The sequence below is a fragment of the Melopsittacus undulatus genome, chromosome 5, assembly GCF_012275295.1.
Source record: "Melopsittacus undulatus isolate bMelUnd1 chromosome 5, bMelUnd1.mat.Z, whole genome shotgun sequence".
In the NCBI taxonomy this organism is placed as follows: Eukaryota; Metazoa; Chordata; class Aves; order Psittaciformes; family Psittaculidae; genus Melopsittacus; species Melopsittacus undulatus.
In genome coordinates, this window is record NC_047531.1 from 31,647,308 (window position 1) to 31,667,959 (window position 20,652).

The window sequence follows — 20,652 nt, forward strand, 5'->3', positions numbered from 1 at the left end:
ACACAGAGAGTGTGGTCAAGCTGGCAAGAGGCACAGGTTCAGAAGTGCTTGAGGCTCTTTTTATGCTCTGTGTGTGTGCATAAATATGGAAGACTATTGGCTCATAAGAGAATTAAAACTCTGGAGATTTTGTTTTTCTGCTGTTGGCTAGAGCCTGAACTGAACCCCTGCAGCCACTCTTCTGCTCTCATCTCTCCTAGTGATGACAAGATTCATACACAGGGGATTTAAACAACGCTTTTGCTGCATGTTTGTGAAGCATTTACTTCCTGAGCATGTCCTGATGGAATGATGTTAGACTTATACTGATTTATTACTGATTTTGTATATTTGTCTCATCACCTCAATCCGTCAGAGCTTTATTCTTACCATGAAATAAATTGGTTGAGAGAGATCAGGCTTATGCGTCTCACTAAACATTATGTACAGTCCTGGGCATACACATGCACACACAATTTAACAACTGCACTACACTATGTAATTTTAATCCTATTACATATCAGCTTTATTAGTTATGTCTTAAGCATCCCTAGTATCTGCTTGCTAATCACGTATCAGATGTTAACCATCAGCTTCACTTCCTTTTGGTTAAATTCTTAAACTCTGCACAGGACTTGGTCTGCACAGCATACTAGTTCACACTACTTCTCTTTGTTACTGGGGGGAATTACTGAATTGATGAGGTATGTCTGCTTTTATAAATATCTCAGAGTCTTGGCAGGCAAAGAGACATGCATCCTGCACATTAGTTATGACAAGCATCTTCAAAGCACTTTTTTCATTTTGCTTTGATGCAAAGGTGCTTTGTCCAATGGTAAACTGCACCAGGTTTGAATTTATTTTTATAGCATCACTTTCCTCTGAAGGGTGAATCAGCTTTCCTGCTGCATTCTAGGCTGCTGATGCCCAAAACTGTCAAGAAAATGTATTTATATTTAAAACTGGTTCTTTTGTTGTGGAAGAATTATCCGGTCTAGCAGTATTTCCTATCTTCTGAAGCGAGGGGAAGGAATTCCTCCTGCAGAAGAATGCTCAAAGAAGAGTCCAGTATATGGGCTTGGTCCTCTCATCATAACTCAAGCTGTGACTTACAAAATCTTCCCCCTTCTGGCATGGATTTTGAGGCTAAATTCTTTCAAGCGTGAAGTTTTTGAAGTGACTGGACTTTGTAGTAAGAGGGAGAAAATATAAAACCCAATCCGTGTGACTCTTTGGAAAAGGAATGTGACCTTTGTGGAATAATTTAAACTTTGTAGATGAACTGTGTCATGAAAGATAAGTCAAACACTAAGGAAGGTCTCTTCAGTCACATAACTGAGACATTGAGGAAGATAACATAAAGTCCACTAAGATGAACTAAGCTTCCAGAGATCCACTGCAGAAAAAAAGTCAGCTTACTATATATACAGCAATTCAGGAACAATGTACCTTTATGGTGTTTCATAAAATCCATAAGGAACAAGGAAAGGAAATCTTACTTCTTAGTGCCAGCTAATTAATTTAATAATACCAGAACAGCAATAAGCAGTAGTGGATTAATCCATCACTGACTTTGAATAAGCATTTTCTTTACACAGCGAGTATCTTTAAACACTGACCATAGATCACTGATGAGATAGAGACATAAGTGCAGCCAAGGTTCAGAGAGGTATCTAGGTAGCATTTACCTGTCTTATATAGATGCTTCAATTCATACCTCTGAATGAAATTATCTGTCATTTTCACTAAATATATTTGCAATAAGGAGTAATAACAATAAAAAAAAAAAATTGTATTTCAAACAGACCATGTAGGACAGGCTATGTGATACTCCCCTTAAGCTCCATGACATAAAACTCAAACTTTAAAGGAAGTATCTGGCACAATATGTAGTTGCCATCAACTTCAGTGGAAGCTGAAAAGCAGAAACACCATGCATTGCTCCCTTGTAAACCTGGGGTGAAATATGCAGTACCTGTGTACTAATCTTTATTTACTAAGAAAGCCTGAAAAATCTCTTCAACTGCTGTTCCCTTCATAGTCAAAAATACAGGAAGGAGTAGGCACATGTTTTTAAAAAAAAGGCTTTGGCACTAGAAGTCTGTGAACAAACTGCAAATGTGAAAGGTTGGGTTAAACTAAGTATATATAATGTATCTCCTGGCTGGAAAACAAACAGTGTTTAACTGATGACTTAGGCTGCATAAAGTATATGCGCCCTTTGAGTCTTCAATTAGGTGTGCAATAGGCACTGAAGTAATTCTTTGTCATAGTCACTGACCCAAGTCACCACCAATTGACAAGAGTGTTTGAGGTTATATCATTTTATATCATTTTATATCATCTTCTGGCCTTTCAAATGGAAGAAATTTGCAAAACTGCTTGGGTTTAAAGCCAATTGAAGAATGAAGAGCCCTGTAATAGTTGGTGGATTCTACAGCAGAGATGACAACAAAAATGAAATTCAAAGTAACCAAAATCTTCAAGCTTTCTTTCCCTGGCTACTCTGAGATTCTACAAATAATTAAATGAGACACAAGTGCTGTCTAGGATGAACAAGGTCAGAAAGTGTTCAAACATAAAATACTAGACAGGGTAATATATAGTTCAAACCAATCCTGGGAAAAAATGTGAAAGCTGGAAAAAGCACAATATTTTGTTTTCTGTTTATCTCTCTCCCTCTTCCAGCAATTCCTTTATGCATTTCATTTGTATATTCATCTTTAGCTTCATGCAAACCTTGGAACAAGGATGGACCAAATCCTTGTGCCCATCAGCAAGACACAAGTACTTTTTTTTTGGAGGCTGAATTCTGTGTCCAGCTCATTTCAAATATCCCATTAATCCACACCATGCATGATCATATGCATTTAGGTATCAGCAGCTTGGAGTATTTTTACTTACTGATCATAACAGACACTGTGTTCACATTAGGGTTGAAAGAACAGCGTCCCTTCCCTGATTCACACTTGGAGTCGATCTTGAAGACTTGTTCCTGCAAAGTAGATTTGTGTGTCACTTCTCATTTCAGAAACCATCAGATGTGAAGTGTTTTTATGCTTGGCAATTTCCAGCAATATTAATGCTCAGCACTGCCAGGCACTTTTATTGTACTATCATCAGTTTAGCTTTCCTATTCAGAATTTCATCATCTTTTTAAGACAACCTTTTCATTGCTACCAAGTTGTTTTCCAAGACTTTTGTTATAAATTCAAGACATTGAAACAAAGAATTTTCCCCTCTACCTCAGTTATGCTTTGGAGAAGTTCACTGGTGTCTGCAATAACATTTGTGGAGATTACTTCTGTGTTTTTGAAGTTATTTATCAATTATTTGCTGAAAACATGGTGATACTTATCCTAGTCTATGACATTTTAATAAAGCTACTAGAACAATAAAATATATTAAATAAAAATCTCTTCTGACAACTGTAATTTAGTGCTAGTATAAATAATTTATTCTTTACTGAGCTATCAGACCTCTGGAAATACCCTAAATCATAGTTATTTTCTTCAATACCATCTCTTATATTATGTGTACAGCTCAAGATCCATCTAGTGATAGATGATTTATCAAGCCTGAAATAGCTTAGAATTTCTTTGTTGTTTAAGAATCTTGGTATGGGGTTTTGTTTATATTTTATGTTACTTATAAATAGAAAATCCATTTGGCAAAGTAGAAACAGCCTGGACTACAGCTTGAAATACAAACAATCTGAATACCTTTAGAAAACTTGCCCATCTCAGTGTACCCCTTCACTTCTTTGTTGCTAGCAATACTGAAGAACAAGAAGTGACTCTGGTTCAAGTCCATTACTTAAACACAGTGATCAGTTATGGCAGAGACATTGATCCATAGTACATCAACTCACATACCACTGTACACCAAACAAATGACTTGTTCCTAGCTTCCTATAGCAAACTTCTCATCATTAATGAAAGGTCAAAAAGACAAAATTGCAAAAACAAAAAACAAACCCAACCATGCAAGCTTAAAATATTTATTTTTTGACAGAAAACCCAAGAGAGTGACAAAACTTCCAAAGAAACCTTCCATGATGTAGATGCCAATGTATCAGTTATTCAACTAAAGGCAGAAAGTCTTTATATTCACTTTAACAACGAATGTATATCTCAGGGATACAGGGATGCCACGCAGATCTCTGAGCAGCCATTTGGTGACAGCAAGTTAGAGACTGCCCCAACCTGACATACTAAGTTACAGCAGGAAGTTTTCTTACTCATTATCCCTGATCTTTTTTCCCCCTCTTCTGTTTTGCCTAATTTAATCACAGAGATCTTATCTACTGTTCCAGTCATAAGCTTTCTAAAGAATGTTAAAACATAAGCATGAAGTTTCTAATGTGATCTTGGTTTTATTTTTGCTGTTGTTGTTTTACTTCTAGATTAATGTGTAGCTTGATGTTAATCCATATTCACTATATTACACCACTATTTACCAATTCAAAATGCCTATTACTGCACTATTAAACTAGCTCCAGGATTACACTTGATTTTCATATATATTAAACTACTTTCTAGACTATAATTAATTCACATAGTGATTACTTTTCCTTCTGTTTGCATTTACTTTAACATTAGAATGTATTTCATTGACTAAAACCATCATTACTAAAGACCAAAGCATCAAGCGTGCCAAGCAAGAAAATTAATTATTTTTTAACCTCTGTTTCAATGCCCCATTAACGAAACCGCTTTTTCTGTGAGATTATGTGGAAACCTGGAGACAAAAGAGCAAAACAGGCCCAGTTCTTACAACTGCTGGATATGACTCTGACTGCTTTGTAGCTTCTAGAGAAAAATAGATATGATTTCTAAAATATCCATTTTGCATGTGCAAAACCAGCCTTCTGTGCATGGAAAAATTTACTAAATTAAAGGTGAAATGATGAAAGCAGAGAAAAAATGAATTCTCAGTAGTCCCATAAGTACTACATAGTTCTTCATTCGACCCTATTAATTAGTCATGCACCGATATATGCAGTGAGTTCAGAAGGAAATGCTTGGTTTTAAACTGTTATGCTATTGTTGGCTTGTACAGTAATAGCTTTGAGCATGCAAAGCCTACAGTCAAGTGTCTGACAGACTCCAGACGTCTGAAACAGCAGTTTATTTAATCAATTGATCATAGGCATGTAGCTATACAGACAGGCTAAGTGAAGCCAGTTCTGCTCTTCCAAGACATGTATCTTTATTTTTAACTTAAGAAATTTAACATCTTGCATCATCTGGAGGTGGAGTTTCCTGCCCTCCCTCTCCAACCCTCCCATTTCATTTGCAAACCCCATAAAAATAATGAGATTCAGGCTACAATCACAGAATCATAGAATCATACTACTGTTTAAGCTGACAAACGAAAATTGCATTAATTAGACACAAATGAAATCACTTTCCATGTTTTAAATAATTTGTCAAGAAATAGGATGACACTGAGGAAAGCTGACCTCTGTTTCAAAATACATCCAAATAAATTAATGCATAGTCCATTAATCAGAAGGATGGTTTTGCTTATTCAGTTCTGCTTGCTTGTGCTTTTAAATCCAGGCCTATGAAACTCTACTTTTGTCTGTTCATTAGGACCAAAGGTATAGTGATTCAGAGGACACATTTAAGGAGGCTGATGCCAAGTAGGATTCTACCTAAGTCACCTTCCTGGAGAAACAATGATGTATCACCTCCCTAGCAGCCTCTGCAGTAGTGTTGGGTTTTGGCCAGAATTCCCATCCCACTCCCAATGAAATCAGTGATGAATTTCCCAGTGTCTTCCCTAGCAGCTAGCCCAGCTTTTAAAGCTGCCCTTGCATGGCAAAATTCCAGGTAGCATGCCTGGAAACAGCAAAACATCTGCTTCCACAATGTTCAGGAAAATATACTGCACACCCCTGTGCCTGCAGACATTAATCTGACCCAAAAGCTACTGAGGTTCTGGGTCTCAGTTAAGTGCCTTTCTTTCTCCTTCTGGTTGCTTAATTTATTACCTATTACATTTGCACATAAACAAACATTTCGCTTTCAAATCAGGAAATTTGGACAATATACTTCTGGAAACATCTGGTACTTTGTGCACTGAAAATAGACAGTGAAATTGAATATAGAAAAAAAACAAACTGGATACTCATCTAGAGAGAATAAGATTTACATCATGATGGTGAAACTTACTTACTTTACCCCAGCAGAATCTAATGGGGCAAAACTCATGCAGCAGATGAAAGTTACCTGTACTGGGACTGCATCTAGTGGGTATTAAGCTGAAGTCCAGCAAACTTTCACATACCTGAGCAGTTAGCCCATGTAGCGACTTCTCCCAGGAATCAGTAACACACAGAAGTTATTAAAAGTGGACTGCATATTTTATTTTTTATCTAAATGGCTATTTTTTTCAACTATTTCCTGGCATTTTTTTCCAGCACATAGCAGGAATGAATTCACCAGACAATGTCAAAGAAAAAGTAGTATCAAATGTAGCCCAGCTTTTAGTATGACTGTGGAATTTTGGATAACTGTCATATTTGAGGCATGATTTTTGATCATGGCTATGCTTCTAGCTGCTAACAGGTCAGAAATCTCTGGATCTTTGCTCTTTTTCTGCTTATAATGCGTGAAGGAGCCTACGTGTATCACTGATTTTTGCATTTTGTGCTTTGCATAACTCTGATAGGATGCACCACAAAATCAATAGATAAAATGCAAAAGGACTTACCTCTGACCTGCGTCCTCTGTTGACATAGACACACACAGGGCTGAAGGCACCACTGCCGCACACATAGAGGTGTGTGCGATTGTATGACTGTATCACACGCACAAAATTTCCACAGCCATGCTGCAGGGAATACAGGAAAAAAAAATAATTTCACATTGGCAAATGTTGTTGGATGCTGGGAACTATGGGAATTTTAATTGCATATATATATATATGCATAACATATAATTTTAATAGCATCATGAAAACAGCTACTGAGTGTGGTAGTCTCTAGGCTTGAACAGCTGCAGACTTCTGTTTTCTTTTCACACCATTTTGCCTAGTCTGGGAACTGGGCATTGATAAGGCACTATAGGGGAGTTACAAAGGAGTGTGTGTAACATTCCCATTTCCACACAGCAACCTAATTTTCATCCACAGACTTCTCTATATCTTGCATGGAAGGAAGCTGGGCCTTTGCAGGAACAGTTTCTTTTCCCCCCTAATTTTTTCATCATAGCTGGAGACACTTAAAAAGCAAAGCAAGCCCAAATCTTAGATGCCATTATTTTTATAAACAATTTCTTTCCAAAATTTTAGAACACCGAATAACAAAAAGGGAGTTTAAAGTAAATTGTTCCTTAATACCAATGATTAACGGTAACATCTTCAAATCAACATGAAAACTAAAACAATATTTTCATACCACTGTATTTACAGTTTTCTCTTTCCAGCATACCCCTTTCTTCTCTTGTTCTTTCCTTTTTTGACTATGATCAACTGTTAATTTCTTACTGTGATCCCAGAACTACCTTCATATTCAATCATCCAAACCTTCACCACAGACGCTGAGAACTGCATGTGTTCTGTGAGCACAGGACTGGAAACTGTGTCATCAGTCATGCTCATGAAAATCAGTAGAGTTAATCCCTGTTTAGCAGATTGCACAGTTTATTTATATTTAAAGGCATTCACGTATTTGGTTCAGCAGGAGCTGGTACTTTACTACATCTGAAAAGTAGTGCATAACTGTAGGTACTTCAGAGTTCATAGAAGGAGTTTCTCTACAGGGAACACTGCATGACTTCAGTTAAGGGTTAGCTCTAGCTATATTTGATAAGTCTTTAACCCAGTCAAAATACACTGTTTCTCTAAAGCTGAGGGCTGTTCCTAAATATTTCTATTTTCTCATATCCAGCTATCTTAGTTTGGCCCAAAGATAGCCTTAGCAATGTCAGAATCATGTTTTTCCCAGCAGTAATGCCACATTACTGCTGTGGAAAGAGAAGAAGGATGGATGAAGGCATACCACTAGCTTATATATGCCAGGGTGTAAACTGACTGCTTTCTTTTCTTACTGTCTGCAGCAAGACTTATCTAAAAGACTCTTAGATAAGGGTTTATTTCACAATGAGAAATCTCAGAATGAAAGTCTTTCAGGATCAGGACCAGGAAATAATGTCTGTGTGAATAGTACCAGTACATGGCACTTGCTACTCTGCTTTGTGCCATGGCTTTCCAAAGTGTCTATGGCAAGAACATAGCGGTGGTTATATGAATGGTTCTTTCAGGACAGCCTTCTGAGTAACCATCTGACGCATACTGTGTCCTCATGTCTCTTCACTGGTGATTTACAGAAAAATAACACAAGTTGATTCAATACCAATATTCTTTCATTTTAATCCTGTCCGGCAGGAAGATCATTTTATGATCTCTGAACTTTTGCCCATCTCTCTAGTGTTGAACCATTGAACTCCATTTGCAAGTTGCTGCATGATTAATCTGTGTACTGCACTGTGACTCCACAACACAACAAAGCAAGAAATTGCTACTTCGGAATGTATTCTGCAGGAATGCATGCAAGAGCAGCTATGCTTAGTTTATTTCCCTTTCCTTGATACTGGAGTGCTTTGTGCTTTTAAATCAGTCTGGTCTGAGGTGACATGATATAGTTGTCTTTAGGATAGACATTTTTTAAAGGTAGATATTCACATACTACTGGTGCTTCCCTTGGAGTTGAAATCAAAACTCAGTGTCTGGGGAACTCCCTTACCATAGAAATCTGAAAGTCAGACGTCTATGCCCTGGGATCTCATCACAGTAAATGAAGAGAAATAGATGTCATACTAATGTAAGCATCTAAGTTAGTCCAGTGAACATACTATTTAGAGGTGACAATTTCTTTTCAGTATCGATAAAATAATCCAAAAAGGACAAAGTCAGACACCTATGTTTGTCTAGTGGTAGGGCAAACAACCACCCTCCAAATCTCCTGGGAAAAGGATTCATTGATTGCACTAAGTCCTTTACTGGCTGCTCCAAGTATATCTATTCCTCTTTTAACTTTTGATAATCTCTATTCTCTGGTAGGCCAAATGTTATCATGCACTCCCTTCCTCTCCTCCCCACCATGCCTTTTTATTAAATTTGAAAGGCTTAATTCTTCTGAACTCATTCTCTGCTTCTCCCATATTATCAAGAATGCTTTTAAAACAACTGTGTATTTTAAGTTGCAAGCAGTGATTTAGCATTGGTTTCTCTTTTTCTCAGTACTTCAGTGAGCTTTCAATAAGCTACATCACTGATTTTAGTCAGAGCAGCAGCCACTCCTCAGGACCCTTTTTTTTCCTCTTTTAAACTCTTGAGGACAAATTCTAAGAAACAGTGTAAACTTCTATCATTGAAACTTAATTTTTCTTCTGCAGTGCACAGCTGGAATAAAAAAATCAGTTGAAGTTGATGCACACAGACATGCTTAACTACGTTATAGGGTATTAGCTGTATCCACAATTAAACTGTTGTAAAAACAGAGGTTCTATCCAGAAATCTGTCCACTAATGCGGCAACATTTGGGTATTTCAATATGATTAAAAGCTAGGAAAGTCTCACCACTAAATACCCAAGATTAAAAGTCCTCCAGAGAATCCAGTACTTAGCAGAGTCTTAGGCTTTTTCCTGTGGATTACATATTTTGCGTACTACTTTCTGCTCAGATTATCTACATTTTTCCGATTTTTGCCCTAGAAGAATGCTATCATATCTTGGGAACATGACTAAGGCTAATATATTTTTGCATTTCAGAGAAAAGAAAATTCCTTAACCAGTCTATGGCAAGTTGTTGATGCAACTGGCAAAATAACTATCCAACATTAATCACCATTAACAAAGCTGTCTGTTTTCACATTTAGTGAAACCTAACAGGCCGCTAGCTGTTGAATTTACTGTATACTGCAGTAACTAGAACAATGTAAAATATATATATATAAAAAGGATATTCAATAGGAAAAATACTTGGTTTTCACTATCATAGCAATCAGAAAAGAAAGTAGATACGCTTCAATGCCAACCATAATATAGTTATTTATTAAGAAGCATTCTATTGCTCTGCATTACTCTCCACAGTAATTTGAAACAGCAGTATTATAGCAGTACTGCAGTAGGCCAACCTTCTGGTTTCTTTACATTTATCAGCATTTGCCATAGATTTTCAAACTAAAGCCCACACATTTTTTCTTACAGAATGGGCTGAGGGATTATTGTAAACGTATTGTAAATTGGAAAGAGGTGTTTGGAGTGTTCCTGCGTCTGGGGTCTTCAGGCTCCAGACAGTACCACCTGCCTATACAGCCTGTTCCTGCGGTGAGCAGCCAGGCAGAGCACTTCCCCACCCTGAACAACAGTTTATCAGGGCTCTTCAGCATCACTCCCAGGAAATACCTGGAAAAGCACTACCTAGTTTGAGTAGTGACGAGAGAAAAAGACAAGAAAGTGGACAGTGCATATCTCTTTCCATCTGTCATAGTCTCAGAGTGCATAGCTCGTTTTTCGCACCTTCACTTTATTGGTTGGCCTGCAGAGCATTTCAAAAGCATAACAAACACTTCTCTCGCTTCATTTTGGCTGCGTTTAAGGTGCTCTTACTTTATTGCCAACTATGTAATTTGTGTATGTGTGTGCCTGTGCATGTTCACGTGGATTATAACTTACTGTAGGATCTTTGCCAGCCATTTTGCACTCTTCAACCTTGTTTGCCGATGCTGGCCAGAAAATCTGTGAGGAAAGCAATATCTTTTAAGTAAAATAATTATTATATAATGTAAGTAAAACATTTTGCTGCCAAATTTAAACTAGTAAATTAATAATTTGATATCTTTCATACTTTGATTATATGCAAAAAGAATTTTCATTGATAAATGAAAACAACTTTCTGTCTTAGCATACAGTAAACAAAATAAAGCCCCAGGTTTTTGGCTGATATAAATTAAGTTTGCTGCATATTTTTAATATAAGTTAATTTATTTAGACTTCTTTATTCTAAATAGTAAGAGAGATGTTTTTAGTATCATTGCCTAATTCATTGCCCAAACTATTTTCCGGTTTTACTTTTTTGCTTTTACTGAACTAAAAATTATTCACACTAGAAGCCAGAACAAAATATTGCAAGAAGGGTTCTTGTAACAATTTGTTGGTTTTAACAACAAAGGTTTGGATAGATTATGAACAAACCTGACAGAAATCTTAAGATTTCAGGCTGATTTCTTTCAGTTTTCCGACAAACACCTCAATGACTGAATGTTTATCTGATCTATACTCAAACTCTAAAGATGTTGAACTTCTTCCATTATTTATTTTGATTTTTGAAATAGAATAATCCATTAGAAATCACTCCCTAGAAATTTAGTAGGTGACAGAGTCTGATAATTATTAGCCTTAGGATAACATAAATAATAAAGATAGAAGATCTCTGTATATATATATACACAGATACGTATAGAGAGAGTCATAGGCATGCATGCATATGTACAGAGGCATAAGATCAGCAAAATGAATCTATTATGAAAATAAGTAAACGGAAGAACATGTGGAATTGCAGAGATTAATTCTGAGCCTAATACTGGGTGATCACATCAACTGCCAGAAAATTGTGGTTTTGTTTTCTGTACTTTCTGTTGATTTTTTTTGGTTCTTCTGTTCCCATGTTGAAATGCTTTGCAGCTTTATATTGCAGAATATATGTCGTGCAACGAAGGCCTTCCTATCTAACCAAACTCTGCACAGGATTAATTAAAACCATTCTGCTAAGGGAGGGATGAGTGTGGCATGCAGGAGCACAGCAGCTTCCAGGTAAAAGTGCCTGTATCACTGGTGGTGAGATGGGAATTAGCAAAAAGGTCACACAAGCTATTTCAGATCAGAAAAGGTGGCCGCATTTCAGAGTATGTTTTCTGTATCATTAGGAGGTGGAAGGGCTCATGCCATCACACAAGACGCATTTAATCTAAATGTGTAAGTTAGAGTTAGCCTCCCTGGACTGCCTGCACAATCAATTCAGATAGACAGGCATATCCAGAGGCTGATTCAGAGTAAAGTCTAATTTAACTGTGCTTAATCACCCTCTAGCAGGGCCTCTCTCTCTCTTCTGACACATTAAAAGCCTTGCCTCTTAAGGAAAGCATTTATCTTCACTGCTGCAAGCTGGATATCTCTGCCCCTCAGTACTCCTGAGGTACAGTAATAAAGCCCATAGATTAAAGGATCAGATGAATTTGGCAGAACAAGGACTTTAAGGCACACTTTAAGGCAGTGCTGTAGCTGTGATAATCTCAAGATACGCAAGGGAAAGTCTGTAGAGAGGTAACATCTTAACAGTCAGACTTCTGAGCACACAAGTTCTTCTGCAGGCCACCTATTTTAAAAGCAAAGAAGCTGGATTTGAACTGGCTCTGCAGACAAGAGAGGAATCTGTGAAGGTAGTTTGATTATTTTCATACACAGGTTGCCTATTACAGTCTGGGGAGGTGGGACACAGACAGTCCTTAGAAAATCGCATATTAGTAAGTGAGAGAAGGTGCTACAAAACAGGCAGTGTTGCAAAGGAGATGTGGGTCATAGTGTCCAAAGAACCCTAGACAGGAGGTGTCTCAGCTACTGAACTGAAGGGCTAGGGCTGACACAGACATAACAAAAGATTGGAAAATAGATTGGCAATCAGACTGCAGAGCTTAAAACAATAATAAATATAGTCCAAGGTTAAAGGCAACTCTGTCCCTGTTGTTTTTTTTGACCTGAAGTCTGAAATGATAGTATGTATCTTGTTCTTCCTTACAGTCTTCTGTTAGAAGTACATCTCTGAATTTTCTTAAGTCTTGGAGAGCTGTAGAAACCATCAACCCTTACAAATTTTCCTTATGAGGCCAACCCAAGCTGAACCTCACTTCAAAAAGAATAAACTGGTGTTTTTAAACAGTGTTTGAGGAGCAGTCATACTAATAGCTTGTTCATCTTGCATTAAACATAAAACAAGGACTAACAATTCAGTCAGGGTCTGGACTTTTGCCTGTTGCAAAAGCATGAAATACACATTCTTTGTCTTAAAGAAAAGCATGTAGTGAAGCAACCTTGGGTAAAAATAGATCTTGAACTTACACTGAGAGGGTCCTGGCTTATATTATTAATATTCAATGACAGAATATGATCTTTGCTGCCCACGTAGATCCGATCCTGATCTTCATCCATGAATAATATCCTGTAATCCAGGGGACTGTGGGATATTCTGTGATATTCAGAGGTCTTAGTTTCTTGCAGCTCTGAAATAGTAAAGCCAACAAAATAGTAAAAAATTTTAGTTGATTTACTTGCATTGCAACTGCATTGCTTTCTGAATAAAGGCATTTTTGAACACAGGTGGGGTCAATAACAGAAGAAAAACTCTCATCAAACACTTGGTAATAATATGATAGTTAAGTTAGAATGACTTTTTCTTTCCCAGTTTGAGTTTAATTCTTTTATATATTAAGTAGCTAGACCTATCTCATAAAAATCAGACATTGCTGTTATTCATTCATCTAATTAATTCTTATTATAATGGATATAATTATTTACACCTCTGGCTTTTAAGGAAGATCATATATTAAATTAATCAATGTGCTTAATATGCTTTGAAGTTTATGACACCAGAAAATCCACAAGATCAATGAAAGCTACATAAGAACAGTTTACTTTCTTTCCCTAACAGAGGGCTTCACTAGGAACAGCTTTATTGTGTTAGAGGTCAATTTTATTTTCCTTATTTTAGTTCTTCAACACCATTCATAGCTTATTTAAAAGAAAAAAATAATGTATTCAGTCAAGCTTAAATGTGTCAATTTATTCAGTTGTTCGCAAATGGGATTTGGATCAAACTATCAGAACTGTAGAACTAGTTCTATACTTCCACTTAAAAATTTCTTCAATGAAGAGAAGTGAAACACATCCTTTGATGTCAGTGCAGGATCAGGCCTGTTACAAGAAAAGCACAAGCGTCTGCAATGTGAGTATTACTTGCTGCCCATGAGAAAGCTCAGCCTTCCTGTCTTTCCTTGGCCACTATGTTTTGGCCCCCACTCAGATATTTTTCTTTTCAGTAATAACAGAAGGGATATTTCTCAAAAGCTGAGAATGGAAAAATAAAACATTAATGAGCAATTTGTCCTTATTTAAATATTTAACATATAATTATGCTTTCTTACTTCATAAACATTATTATTGGATTGTTTTTCTTGTGACTCTGAAAGTGTGGCAAATACACAGTACATATGAAAATAAAGCCTCGCTATAATGTGTATTCATAAATCTAAGAACTGAATCCACATTCCTTTTGCAAACTGTTTGTCTGGGACCATACTTGTAACTGTTACTAAAGCCCAGTTTTTGCTCAAAGCAAAGTTTTTACTCACTAGTTCTCTAAGAAAACAATAGATGTCTTATCCAAAATTAGTTACCTAAACCTTTTAGATGACTAGATTAATGCGGGTTAATGTTATTTTGTAAAACAAAACTTTCAAAGCAAAAATATTTCTGGATATGTGCTCTTTTATAATAATAAAAAAATAGTGCCTAAAGTATGTACTTTCTGCAAAACACATTCAGCTGGAAGCATAATTTACTTGGAGAGCAATTTTTGACAAGCTGTAGACAACATGAAGACAAAGGCTGCAGTCTTGGGACTTAAACCTATCTACTAGAGCTCTAATGATGGAAATAACACATCAGAATATAATTTGCATTGATAAATATGGTACCTAGCTCTACTTAATTATTATAATGATTGTTAAATAGTTTCATTGAAAGATTGAAAATATCTTTGGTTAATGAAAGATATGTAATTTTGATTCTATGATTCTATGACTCACTTAAGTGCCTACATGCATTTACTTACGGTAAAATTAAAAAAAAAAAAGGCAAATGAATAATACTTATATTTCATATGAGAAGTCTGCTTGGAGACCTCATAGCAGCCTTCCAGTATCTGAAGGGGGCCTACAGGGATGCTGGGGAGGGACTATTCATTAGGGACTGTAGTGATAGGACAAGGGGTAATAGGTTAAAACTTAAACAGGGAAGTTTAGATTGGATATAAGGAAGAAATTCTTTACTGTGAGGGTGGTGAGGTACTGGAATGGGTTTCCCAGGGAGGTTGTGAATGCTCCATCCCTGGCAGTGTTCAAGGCCAGGTTGGACAGAACCTTGGGTGAAATGGTTTAGTGTGAGGTGTCCCTGCCCATGGCAGGGGGGTTGGAACTAGATGATCTTGAGGTCCTTTCCAACCCTAACTATTCTATGATTCTGTATGTCCCTCAACAGAAGATGAACATACAAGCAAGATTTACAGTCTGCACCTAAGAGCTTCATACTCGTAGATGAAAATTGTCCATATGACCTTTAGAAGTCTTTCTTCAGTGCTTAAAAAGTCGATTGTTTCACTTTATTAAAAAAAAACAACAAAACCAATCCTCCCTGTAAGCTTTTAGCTAGAGTTTTTAAAGGCACCAGGGAAACTCAGCAGCACAGTGAAATTAAAATGCAATCCTTTTGCCTGCTCTGAAATTCTCAGACTGACCTTTTATTAGAAGCCTGAGAAGCTAGTGCTCATCCCTTTTCCTGGTGGCCTTATTAACTTTACTGTAATATTTGGCAGCTAGAAGATAAACTGAACCTTCTCATAACTGTATATCTGATGTACAAGGAAATCACAGATGAACAGTGAGAAGGCAGCAGTTTCCTGCACAACACCAAGTAAATGTGAGCACAGTGATTGCATGGAGTAATGCCCCTTCTTACTGTTTCAGTGACTGACAACTGACAATGAATAACCCATTGAAAAGTTGATCAAGATCATGATGATTCTATTTAAGCAGGAGACAAAAATAGTGTAAGATAAGTGATTTCCACACCTTTCATTTATTAAAAAAACATTATTTTCTGAAATAAGTAATCTCTTTCAATGGTATTCTGGTTTCTAAGTCACCTGCATAGTAATATGTCTCCTTCAAGCTCCTGAGGAGAATACCTTATGACATGTCACTAGACTATGGAAACTCAATGCCATCCACAAGGGGAAGGAAAGCCCTGAAACAAATACTCTCATACAGATTTATTAGTTTTATTTCTTTCGATGCTGAAGCTTCTGGCTTATTAGCCTCTCAGGGCTACTCAAGCAAGTGGAGAGGGAATTTATAACTGTTCAAATTTTCTTTTCATTTAACAAAATTTACCATACAATCATTTAAAAAAAAATTGTATTTTTTAAAGATTTACTATTTGGGTGCTGTTACTTGGAAAAAGCGGTGGCTGGAAATATGCTTCAAGGTCTTCCTCTCCAAAATGTTGTGTAAAAAAATTATTCAAACATTTCCTGACCTTCAAGGCAAATTCTAATCCATGTTCTGGGAATTTAACCAAGTACTCAAAGAAGTAAACTCTCCATGGAGAATGATGTTGCGGACAGCTCTCTTTGAATATTAACATTTTTGTTTGACAGTAAAACAAAAGATTACAATATATTCCACATGCAAATAACTGCCATTTTAATGATACAAGAACAATCTTTGTTCACCCTTTTTTCATCAGTGAGTGAATTTAGTTTTTGGCTTTCCTCACTTATAAAGCCAATACCAACTTGATCCATAGCATCAGTAATCTGATCTAGAGGACAGGTTGTATAGCTCTTGTCCCTGTTAATGAAAAAATAAGAGCTACAGTGAACTCTCTCCCCAGAACTATTATTATTAATGACCTGCACATTTTGGAGATGCCAGTGACTGGGAGTTTTCTCCATTCACAGTGTACAGCTGACAATTAGGCAGTTTAACGCCTACTTTTAATTATCCTTGTAATTCACCACAAAAAAAAATGCAAGTATTATTTCTTAAAAGTTGTGTTCCTGAAGGAGAAATAACACAGTATTAGTGTAATATCTACAATTAAGCCTTTGTAACACTTCAAGCTCATTGTGTTGCCCTTGACAAAACAAATTACAGCTACCAGAGACTGGAAATCTAGGAAGGTGAAAATATCTCATACAGCCTGTTATGCACATATTGTCCAACCTACACAAGGGTATATGAGCTGTATCTACCGGTCAGGTTCTCTGAATATCTTATTTAATTACAGAATGTCAACCTTTCATCACTCCTTAATTCAAATTCACTGGTGTCACAATGCTGAACACACAGCCTGACTTTCCTAACATAAGCAATACAATAATACCTCATATTAAATTAAGAACCTAATATAAGTGACTTCTTCAGCAGACATCTTATACTAATATGGATGTTTGATGCACATGTCATTTAAAATAATAAATTTTTAGCAGGACTTTTCCAAAACATTATTATTTTCTATTTGCAGACCTCCCCAACCACTTGTTACTGAGAAGTTCAACATAATCTGCTTTATCTTGCAGGGTTTGGTAAACCACAGCCAAGGTATGCAAGCATCCCCAGCATGAGTTCAAAGCACAGAGTTTATCCACTGATAAGCTGTGGATACATGAGAGAGTGCACAGTTGTCTCTGCACTACACCATCGCTGGGTTTCCAGCTTAGCAGGGCTTCTTTGAGAAAATCTAGAATGCTCTGTAAGCTTTTAATTTATGATCCCCTGTGGTAATGTACAAGAGATAATAAGTTTTCCTCCTCTTTCCTGCTGGCATACGGACTCATCCTCAGAAGGTTGTTTATGAAGTTCAGATCAGAAGCAGAGATTTGATGTATTTGTCTCAAAAAAAGTAGAGAGTAAAGTCTATATATAAAGCATCCAGTTTCACACACAGCACCACAGCGAAGGGGACAAACATAGCTTTCCATAAAGATGGGCTACCTCTCCCCAGGGAACTTCTCCTGACCAAATTGGTATGGATTTTATGTAGCCTTAGTGATTTGGAAGTCAGCAATACAATGCCGTTTTATTTTATTCCTCCATTGGGTAAGGGATGCACCAACGACAGGCCTTGTGTACATATAGCAGTAGGCTTGACATTAACTTCTAGTTAAGGGTGCTGTAAGACTCTCTTAAGCCTCATTAAGCCTTCAGTTTGTGCCAACAGATAAGCCAGTCCATGCCAAATGTGAAACTGCAATGTAAAATCTCACCTTCTAGGAACTGGAATGCAACCAATTTTCTTTTTTTCTTCTTTTTTTTCACCCCCAGAAATAAAGATTTAAGTAGAATGATGCTTTTGCTTATAGCATCAGATGGAACTGTTTCCCTTTTACTCAAGAGGTCACTTTTGAACAGGTGAAAAAATAATCTGCAGGCATAAATTTTGTGAGACACTGTGCATAATGTCAGTAGCATTGACAGAAATGGTTGTACCTTTAAAAATATGAATGGAATCACAGTTACCTGCAAAGTTGTAAAAAATCATTTCAAAAACTGCTTCAGCCAGAAAAAAAAATCTATTTTATTTTAGTTTAAATATTTTCCCTTCTACTTTGTGTTGACTAACTTCTCTGTTTTGTACCTTAATACTAGAAATTACTGGAAAAGATCTAGTTAAAAGATACCAGATTTTGTAAGAGCCTAATGATTTTAATTATTGTTTCCTTGGCCTTATTTCTGATTTTTTAGTGTAAAGACATGCATTATTTGTATAGTTTGAATAGGACCTGTGGAAAAATTATGCTATTTATAATACTGCTTTCAATTCTGCGAGGATACAATAATAGAATCATTGAATGGCTCGAGTTGGAAAGGACCGTAAGATCATCTCGATATAATGTGACTATTTGCTTAATTTTATGTATGGAAAGAGAACAAGGAAAGTCTGAACATTTCCTTTCAAACCTTTAGAAAGAGTTACCTTTGCACTGCCAATATTCCTTTTCTTTGAAGAAATCTGTATTGATTCCTTCTACTTAAGGGGGTAAGATAAAAGAGTTAAAGCATTTTTCCACTGTTCGTGCAGTGTTAAAACTAAAACTCAATCCTCAGCCGGTTTCACAAGTGAAGCTGATTATAAATGGGCACACAGACGTTTGGCGAAAGAGCCATAGGCAGCCAGATGTGCTACTAGTGAGTCCCTCGTGTGCCTTAACCACATGGGGCACAAAAGCTCATGTGGACCTTTGACCTTTTCTTTATCTCTTTATCTCTTCTTCACGCATGAGAAGTCTTTGCACTTTTCTTTAATGCTGTTACAATGAAATTTGGCTTTTTGTATAAGATAATAGGTTTATAAGGATTGGATATAACAGATGTGCACACTTGCAAGCTTCTGAATCTGTTTGAAAGGGGTTTAATTACATTTTTACTAAAAAAAAATTAAGATAGAGTGAGAGGGGAGAAAATAGATTTACAAGTGCTCATAAAATCACAGGCTAACTAATTAACAAGATCATTTCAAAGATAGGTGAAGGGGAGTTCAGACAGTAGGGGCTAAAAAAGGAGCCCTCTTTGCTCAGAACTAAAATATATAATTTGCTAGAAGGAAACTTAATTGCTGTATTTGAAATAAGAGTAAATAACACGGAAATGTCAATGATATCTAAATAGGATCTGGTTTAAACATACACCTTGAATACTTATTGGTATATTTGCTGAATTAGTTGAAAATGGAATTTATACATTGCTGGATTGAGATAGTGCAGTCTTTTGTAAAAAGAAATAATGGCACCAAGGTGAAGTCTTTGGAGAATCAGGCCCTGAGGTAGCTCTAGCATGTCTGAAGAACAATCTTTCACCTTCAGCAGCTCAACATACACATTAGGAGCAGTAAAACACTCAATAGCTCTTTGTGAAGGGGACCATGTGTTGATATGAAAAGACATACCAGTTAACAGTTGACCTTAAGCAGAGCGTTCACATATGCCAGTTAGATGAGTCTTTTTTTTAACAATTCACAAGACACACAGAAGTCCTAAAATCCTGGTAATTTGTAGAATTTAAAAAGATCACAATGGAGTATTAACTGGCTTTTAATCTTAGGCCTTTTTAACAGTTGCACTGCAAGGGGAATCACTCACGAACAGAGTGTGTTTCATTAAGATTATCAAAAACTATGAGAGATTTTTTCATCTTTGATTTGCTGCTTTGAAGAATAAAAGAGGGGAAGATCCACTGAGGTGTGGGTAGCTGCCACTTCTGTGCAGAAGGAATGGGCTTTCTAAGCAAAGGCAAGCACACAATGGGAGAAAGTCACTTACTTTTGTGTGGCAAAATGTATTAAGATGGCTCTGTGGCACATTCATCAACCTGCCATCCTCACAAGGTTAAGTGCATTTTTACTGAAGCTTTACATCACGGACAACAGACACTATTCAATGTTGATTCTTTTTTACTTACACAGATACTGTCATGATGAAATCATACCACGTTCTACAGTAGAAGCCCCATTCCAAAACAAAGAGTAAAAATATGTCAACTTTTTCCAAACTGCAGTTGCACAGCTATCCCGAGTCTTGCCAAATATTCCAGTACTGAGATTCCTTCATTGAGAATTATGCAAGACCACCCACACCCTCCAGTCTCGCTAGGCTGTAGACATTTACAGGCATCATTTTCAGATTACTCTTCCACTTGCCTCACTGTAAACCTGGAATAAGTCTATATAGGTATTTCAATAAAAACATTGAAAAGCTGGCTTCTTATTTTTAATAAGTAATGTGTGTGCAGTTATAATTTTATTGGTCATCAACTTTATTCCTTTTTATAATTG

At 36.6% G+C, this 20,652-nt stretch overlaps 1 protein-coding gene across 1 annotated transcript in view; it reads right to left on the minus strand.

Moving 5' to 3' along the window:
- The window catches only part of SEMA3C (semaphorin 3C), a 122,402-nt gene that overhangs the window by 39,191 nt on the left and 62,559 nt on the right, over nucleotides 1-20,652 (minus strand). The window contains exons 3-6 of the mRNA XM_005148381.4: nucleotides 13,105-13,265; nucleotides 10,666-10,728; nucleotides 6,700-6,819; nucleotides 2,884-2,974 (exon numbers count right to left, since the gene is read on the minus strand). Of these exons, the coding sequence (XP_005148438.1) occupies nucleotides 2,884-2,974; nucleotides 6,700-6,819; nucleotides 10,666-10,728; nucleotides 13,105-13,265 (435 nt within the window). The remainder of the gene's footprint in view (nucleotides 1-2,883; nucleotides 2,975-6,699; nucleotides 6,820-10,665; nucleotides 10,729-13,104; nucleotides 13,266-20,652) is intronic.